Here is an 8,772-nt window from a genome sequence, read left to right as displayed (position 1 = left end):
TTGGAATCAGCGTGTATTGCAAGTCAAATGAATCTTGCCTGGAGGCTACTGTCCAACTATAAACACGATTTACAGACGGTAGGAGAGGTCTTCTAATTATCCTACTTGCTAACATCTTATGACGGAACATAAAAAAGACTGCATGTATAGAACGAATGCATGTTCTCAATAAAGCAGACAGTGTGATTTGAAATGTAGTGATTTATTTCATGCTACTGCATACCCTTCCAGATCAATCAATATAAACCCCCCCAAAAAACAGAACAGTAATAAATACAGCAAATCAGTCATGAGGACAGAGAAAATAAATTTGCACTTATTAAAAAGAGGAAGAACTATAAAAGAGATATGAAAGTCAGTATTCCAAACTGTGGAGTGATTGAATAATATAAAGGATATATGATTTTCAGCACTTGAATAAGGATATTGTGAAAACGTTTGATTGGGCTGTGTTTTGATTCGAGGGAGGTAAACTGGATACATTCATTGTATTTATTCAGGTATTTATTGACCATGGTTATCGTGATATCATTTCAGATAGGACCATCAGTAGTTTACTGTAGCACAACAAAATAGTATAGTAATCCTCATAAAGTAGCACATTTCATGTTTGGGAGCTGATATGGAATAGCGAGAATGTGTTGACTGTTATTCCAGTAGATATCCATTCCCTATTATTTCACAACTAATTCTACACTAAAGTTCAATGACAGCGGACATTCTAACAGACAGGCTGATATACTGTATAGGGGTTTCAATTGCATAATGTAGACAATTAGAAATCAATGCTGTCATACAGGATTTGATAATTCTCCACAAAGATTCAACGTGTAAGTCAATTTTCCACAAAATAAATTGATTGTTTCCAGTGTCTAGTAATCTCTAACCTGGCCCGTTAGGTACAAAGTGAGATATATACCTAACAAATTTTAAACATTTCAACACTCTCAAACTTTAGACGAGGAAGAGAGGGGGGGGGGGGGCATTGAGGAGGTACTGTTCATTAGCTGCGTGTGCGGAAAAAAGTGTCTACATCAGCGACATTCCTCCAATGTTGCAACGTCGTCGTTCAACTTTGAAACACTTCCATATGATTTGGGGTCACGGCGAATCAGGCCCGCCTTTGCTGAAAGTGCTGAAACACACACACGCGCTCCTCTGACACATGGCAGTTGAATACACACCCCCGGTTCCTCTCTGCGGGGGTGGGTCGACATTCTGTACCACCACAACTTGCTTTGGTTTTCTCCGGTTCAGTCCGTGCGTACAAATCGCACTCACACACACACACACACACACCGCCGGTACAGACAATATCCAAAAAGTGACTCAACTCAGTAGTAAACACACTAGTTAGTTTGTTTTTTTTAGAACCAGACTTGGAAGTACCAATATTGTACCGTCCAATTGCACCACACAATTGACTAAGATGAGTCTATATTTTTATGGTAAGGAAAAATAAAGGCGATCCAGCAGCAGCCTATACACACCAGCAGAGGTTCATCTATTTGCACGTTGGCCCATGTTAAGCATCACCCTGTTACTCTGTTTGGTAGCGTATAACATCGTCTGTAACCAATGCTAGTAGCACTATAGTTACACACCTTTTAATCACCATATTCTCAGGCTGACGTAAATCTCTTAAATTTCATAGTAATTTGTATCTAACTCATGTAAATGGAGAACAAAAATTAATGCTTTTGTGAAAATATAATTGATTTGTGTTTGTTTTTTTGCCTTATGATGTTCACAGACTGGAGGTCATACATTACCTAGCGTTTCTTTGACCACCTCGCTGACTGGCCGTGCAGCAGGCAGTCGTCCAACTCAAATCAGCCAAGTGGCGACACGGCAATGTGGTTGCTAACAGTGTAAACGGAGTTGGAGTGGTCGTGGTTTCTGCCGTAAAAAGAGAAAAAAGGGGGAGGGATTCCCCTCTGGGTCGAGATGGGTCAGTGGGAGGAGAGGAGAAAGCGAAAGACGAGAGCGGGAGAGAGCGACAGATGGAGACGAAGGGAGAGACGGCGACAGTCCCGGAGAGCGGCAGCTGTCCCTGAGGCAAGGCCGCCCCGTCTTCCCGCGGCAAATCTCTTCAAAGAGGACCAGAGGCTGACCCGTCTCCCGCTACGCATCCGCCATCCATCCCTCCCTCCATCCATCCACTCCCTGTGTAGACCTCACATCTGGCCAGGGAAGATAGGACCCAGAGACTAACAGACACCCGCCGAGGGGATCATTCAGTGGGCGTTTGGTTGTCCGTCAGTCTGCATCCTGCTGTGTGGTTCGTCTCTCAACACATGCACACACCTATGTGCACGCACGCACACACACGCGTGCGCATGCATGCACACACACACACACACACACACACACACACACACACGCACGCACGCGCACACACACACACACACACGACACAAGCTCATTAAAAAAGACCAACCAAGCAGAGGAGACAGGGGACAATTTTCGGAAGCAGTCAAGTCAGAAGCTGGCGCCCGGAAATCGAATCAGAAATTATATAATAACGTGTAAGCGTTTCATCCCCCCAAAAAAGCCAGTCGTTCTACACACTAGTCCCTCCACTGGACTTTTTCTTAGTAAAGTACATCGGCATTGTCGCGACGAGCAGATACAGTAGGAAAATTAAGATACACTCGGCCAGTGAACAGCCCAAACCCTACTACAATTCTGTAACTGTCTTTCAATCCAGACATTGTCGACTTGACATGTATATACTGTAACACATTATAGCTGTTGATTTACATCTCATATCTCCAAAACCTTTCATGGATTAAGGGAAATCTCTTTTCTTCGGTCTGTTTGATTTTTATAATATACACAGGGTTTTGAATGAGTTTCAAGGGCCCGGTGATCAAGAAATTTATTTAAAAGACGGAAATACTTACAGTATCATCTACTAGTATACCATTGTAGTGTACTGGTATACCACTCAGCTTAATAACGTTAACATCCCCGTCCCCTTTCAATCTGAACCCGCTTCAAGCTTTAGAAGGAACAAAGGCAAACCAATACGCTGATCGCGACTCAGTGAGATGATGGAGTTGGTTCAAGATCAGAACTTTGGGGGACGCGCGCGGGGCTGACTCCGGGTCAGCACACTGAAGAGATCAGAACTTTGGGGACGCGCGCGGGGCTGACTCCGGGTCAGCACACTGAAGAGTCGTGGCTCTTTGGTACATTCCGCCGCGTGACGAAACGCTGCAAATCGAGGACGGCTCGGGGTAAGTGCCGTCGAAACACGAGGGGAGAGACTCGTTGACATAGAAAAAACGATGAGCGACGTTATAAATACCTGAGAAAGACAAAGAAAGGGAGTGAGACGCGAGGGAGGCGGGTCAAGAAGGGGGCTAAGACGCGGTTGAAAGAGAGAAGAAAGAAACGCTTTGTTCAAAGACGAGGCAGCTCTCCTCACAACGTTACATTCAGTTACATCAGGCGCACCTTGATTTTCCTGTCGAATTCGGCAATCGCCCGCTCTGATCAGGGCCAAAAATAAGAGAGGATAAATTCAGCAACCAAGGAAGTTTCCCTCACCGTTTTCTTTAGACGTGTAAGTAATATATGAGAAAACCCTTAGAGGCGCACACACACACACATACGCTCCTCTGTGTCGCTCTCCATGGAGCTCATTTTCACCCGACTAAAGCCGGCCCTCATCTTTGTAGCACCAGCTGAAAAGTCTTGTTAAGGCCAGCTAAGTCATTTCTCTCCTGTCAGTAGTAGGACATATGTGTTGTTGTTGTTTTTTTGGTTTGAAGAGTCTGTCAAGCAGCAAAGTTAGCGTTGTTAGCATTTAGCCTCAGGGTGGAAAACAGGAAGAGTGTGAATTTCAGTTGGAGGCCTGCAGCGTAGACCTGCTCCCCTCCGACTTTGCGTCTCAAACCGTGTGCGTTTTCATCATCGCGCTCGTTCGTAAAGACCGGGACACGCCAGCGCACGCCCACCCCTCGCCGCGCCGCACCGCACCTCTCTCCTCGTCAGTAGAACTTGTCGTCGATGCGGAAGTGCGGCCGGGTGACGTCGTCGGGGTTGAGGAAGACGGAGATGGACTTCCCCGGGTTCTCGGTGACCAGCTGCTGCAGCCGCTGGGCCAGCTTGTCCTCCGATGGTGAAATGATGCCGTTGGCCGGCTGGTGCCGGGGCGAGCCGCCGTGGCCGTTGGCGCCGCCGGCCGCCGCCTCCTTCTTCAGCTGACCCGCCTGCTGCGCCTGGGCCAGCGCCGCCCGCAGGTGCTCGCTGGGGTCCGAGCGCACGTGGGCCAACTTGCGGGCCACGAGCAGCGCCTGGCCGTGGAGATGAAATGGTACGAAAATGTCATGACGATTATAGTGATCAAAAGTTCACTTTATGCTCAAAAGACGGTTATCAGTATTATCAGGGTATTGTTCAAATGTGCTGACATTTTTCAAAAAGCACTGATACACTCACTGAAATCATTTCACCGAGTTTTATATTCAAAGCTCAGGCCCAAAAAGGACTGATAGGCTCGGTGAAATCATTTCACCAAGGCTGCGTGTCTGTGTGTCGGAGACTGTTGCTAACTTTGGTTGATGATGGACAGCATTTACAGCGCTGTAATCACGGTAACATGATCATCACGATAACAAGAATCACGATTTAAGGATGATTCAAATTTGAAACAGTATTTTATCAGGGTTAAAACCGGTAATCATTGTATCCCTACCTGGCTGTCAGACAGGTGCTCCAGCATGTTGCACTGGGGCAGGAAGTAGTTGGGGCAGCTTTTACCCAGGATGCAGTGGGCCAGGTCGTCCAGGAGGCCCAGGAGGAGGCGCCCGGGGGTGTCGGGGTCGGAGCAGGACAGGTAGGCGGAGGGCAGCCGGTCGCAGGCCCAGAAGAGCAGCGTGCGCAGGTGGTAGGGGCTCAGGCCGGTGCGCGGCCGGGCCAGGGTGCGCGACAGCACGGCCTTGGCTGCCTGGAAGGCCTGGGCCATGGGGAAGGGGATGCACTTCTTCAACTGGACCTGGTGGGAAGAGAGGGAGAGATGGAGGACACGTCTCGGTACTGAATTACAGTAGGAAGGAACAAGAGGGTTCCAACTTCCTGCCCCGTTTACAAAGTCAAATTCATGCACTTTTTAAGCATTTTCAAGCTTTTCCTGCTTTGTTAAATTACACAAACACACACACGGAATTATTTCACTTTTCACTTATTCGACTTATTTTATTTCTTTATCTAAAAATCAAACTATTCAGTCAGATAGCGAAAGAGCGATAGCGAAATCCCAGTGTACACGCGTGCATGCATCAGTGTGTGTGTGTGAGCGCGCGCACACGTGTGTGTGTGTGTGCGTGCGTGTACGTGTGCGTCTTTCACCAGCTTGGAGCTGTGGCGCAGACTCCACTCTCACTACATTTAAAACAACACAACAGTCACTTATAGAGACACTGCAGTGCGCGTCATCATTCAGAAACCACGCCCCAAACGGGGGGAAACAGAAACCCCCCCTCCAATCCTGGCGTTCTCCTATGTCACGTGCATGGTCATGTGTTGCACACAGAGATCGTATATAGGAACGCTCCAACTTACTTCCTTGACAGCTAGCCACATTTTTCTTCTCGCCAATTCTCAATGGCTTCCTTGTTTTCCTCGGGAGTACAAAAAAACTTTAACTGCTGATTTTTTTTACATTTGTTGTCTGCGCAGCCCCACCACACAACAGCTTTTAGCTATGTTTAATTCGAGGAAAATGACGCAGGTGTATGGGAGTGAACGGAGCGATTTCCCCCGCGATGGGCATTGCCTATTTCATGCAGTGTCTCTATAGAAGCAGCTGCCCTGCGTAAAAAGCCTGGGAAGGATGGGGCTTACCTCGCTGCGGGAGAAGGCCAGCCTCCACTCCCTGTCAGGCCGGCCGCCCAGCGGGGAGCAGCAGGGCAGCAGGTAGAAGCCGGAGATGGCCTCCTCCTCCGTGATCTTGCCGTCCCAGAAGTGGTTGGCGGTCAGCCAGCCCTGGGCCACAGCCGGCCAGCCCCGGAAGGACACCACAGGCAGCAGGTCGTACAGCACGCGGCTGGAGCCCGCCTGCAGGGAGGACGGACGGCCCACTATTATCTGATGTATTTATTCATGTGTTTGACAGGGACAATACATAATTAAGCATTGTTACATTTAAATAAAGTGCAACCGATGCAGTGGATATACTGTAGGACTTCTAGCATAGCTAATTTGCGGCCCTTGTCCCTGGTTAGGCTTTAAAAAAATACATACTGTACAATACATACTGTACATACAGTCCTATTAGCTTCTCATCGACTCAGTCCCCGAATTTCCATTCCCCCTAACAACGCCGTCGCAGAGTGATTTTCTCAACAGGCATTTTAACATTAATGGAGAAAAAAAAATCCAAGACCCCCCCCCCCCCCTCACATTGTTCGAGATAGGGGGGGAAAGTGGGAAGACAATTGCTGGCCTTTAGTGGCCTGGTTATATGTTCAAGGAGAAAACTACTCTTAATCAATTAACTCATTCTCCACCACAGTTTTTCAGAAAATACATTTCATATAAATGTCATATAAGACTCAGATGCGTTATTTCGAAACCCACTCCAAAACCACGCCCCTGTGCCCAGTAAAAAAAAACGTTCAAAGCTGAGCTCACCCATCGCCCAACACGGACGCTCTCACTCGCTTGCTCCACAACTATTGACACATGGTTTAATTAGACAGTAGGCCTACAACATGTCAAAGAAGTCGCCGGTGTGGCTGCATTTTATTAAAAAAGATGGCAATAAAGTCGAGTGTAAGCTCTGCAAACAGGAGTTTGCTTACCACAGTTCAACAACCAACATGGCACATCATCTAAAAACGGTAGGCGCTACACGTGTTCACGATCAACTTTCAGTTTCATGTTTAATGCTTAGGCTGGCTTTACACGGTGAAACTTTCATGCAACTAAAGTTGCGTGCAAGTTTCACTGTGTAAAGCCAGCCTTAGGCTTTGCATGAACATGGAATTGGCATATAGCCTATATTTCAATATGTTTGGTGGTCTAATCAATTGTTTCGCTTGAAATATAACTGCAGGCGCATACCGTCACCACATCCCCGAGGCCTGCAGGGAGCAGCGGTCTCCAGACAACGCTGGATGCGACTGTGAAGCCTCCTCTCTCAGTAAAACGGAGAAATGACATCAGGAATGGAGTCGTGGATTTTATTGCTCGTGACATGCGGGCGGCCCATTTACGCAGTGGAGGGTGCAGGCTTTAAGAAAATGATAAACATCTTGGAACCGGGATACACAGTGCCAAAGCGTGATACAATTATGCATGCACTAACCGCAAAATATGACGCGGTAAAAAATTTGGTTCTTGAATGAATGCATGACAGCGAGGCAGTGAGCTTGACCACTGATATTTGGACACCTATTCGAATGGACGCATACATGACTGCCACTGCCCATGTTATTGATAAACAATGGAAACTACAGCGCGTTGTTCTTGAGACAAAACAGATGCCAGAGGCGCATACGGGCGTAAACATTGCTGCGCGACTCAGCGAGGTTGCCGACGCATTTGACATTCCAGGACCAAAGAGAGTATGCATTGTAAGTGACAACGCTTCAAATATGGTAACCTGTATGGAGACACTAACTGAATCGGTTGACTGGCCAGATGTGCAGCATGTCAGGTGTGCCGGCCACACCCTGCAGCTTTGTATCAATGATGCACTCAAACAAGACCCGATACCTCGCACCGTGGGTGCAGCGCGTCCTCTTGTGACACATTTCAGAAAGTCAGCAAAAGCAAAGACCGCCCTACAAGAGAAACAGAAGGACATTATTCAAAAATGATCCAAATAAAATCCATGAGCTGATCCAGGATGTGTCCACCCGTTGGAACTCAACCCAAGAAATGTTGGAGCGACTGGTGGAACAGCGATGGCCCGTTACCGCAGTGCTTTACAAACTAAACTAAACTACAAACTACACCAAGAGGAGCGAGGCTAGTATCCTGGATCTTACTACAGCACAATGGAATGCGGCTGAGGACGTCGCAAATGTGCTGAAGCCAATGGTAACGCAGACTGAGCTACTGTCTAAAGAAGAAAACACTTCCCTGTCTGCAGTCATACCCATGCTGGCAAACATGAAAAAATGCCACCTGGCCATGACGGATGATGACAGCCCCGTTACCAAAAAAATGAAAAGCAAGCTGATCGAGGAAATTGACAGAAGGTGGAAACTCAAAGACCGACTGGAGATGACCACTAGTGTACACGTTACATCTTGTGTGCTCGACCCTCGTTTCAAGCAGCTCATCTTTCTGGAGGATGACAAGCGAGATGCAGCCTATATACACTGGTTGCACAGCTGGCAGACCGACTTGAGCGCAGCGCAAACACAGGCGATGAACCCCCAGCCGCTGAGGAGGAACATGCATCGGAAAAAAAGAAAACCGAGAAGGAGATTGATATGCTGCTGTGCGGACATGTGGAGGAGGAAAACGTGGTTTCCACAGCAGCAGGTGCTATAGAAGAGATTAAACTGTATCTTCAGGAGGACAGAACCAAGGTTGCGTCTGCACTGGGATGGTGGAAAAACAACCAAGACAGATACCCCAGACTGGCCCGATTGGCAAAATGTCTTCTCTGTACCCCTGCGACCTCCACGCCTTCTGAGCAAATTTTTTCCAAGGCAGGATTTCAAATCAACAAATCCAGAAGCTGTCTCCTTCCAAAGAACGTGGACATGCTCGTGTTTCTAGCACACAACTCCAAATAGCCTACTTTGG

The 8,772-nt window shown here is 47.6% G+C and overlaps 1 protein-coding gene across 1 annotated transcript in view; it reads right to left on the bottom strand.

Moving 5' to 3' along the window:
* Positions 1–229: 229 nt before the first annotated feature.
* Positions 230–8,772, bottom strand: part of tmem102 (transmembrane protein 102) — a 37,213-nt gene continuing 28,670 nt past the window's right edge. Inside the window, 4 exon segments of the mRNA XM_083640129.1 lie at positions 230–4,304; positions 4,706–5,005; positions 5,854–6,066; positions 7,075–7,094. Coding sequence (XP_083496255.1) covers positions 3,999–4,304; positions 4,706–5,005; positions 5,854–6,066; positions 7,075–7,094 — 839 coding nt within the window. The 3' untranslated portion in view covers positions 230–3,998.

The sequence above is a fragment of the Poromitra crassiceps genome (genome assembly GCF_964638095.1).
Source record: "Poromitra crassiceps genome assembly, chromosome: 7".
Lineage (NCBI taxonomy): Eukaryota > Metazoa > Chordata > Actinopteri > Beryciformes > Melamphaidae > Poromitra > Poromitra crassiceps.
Note: the sequence above shows the minus strand (reverse complement) of the source record. Positions and strands in the feature narration are given on the sequence as shown.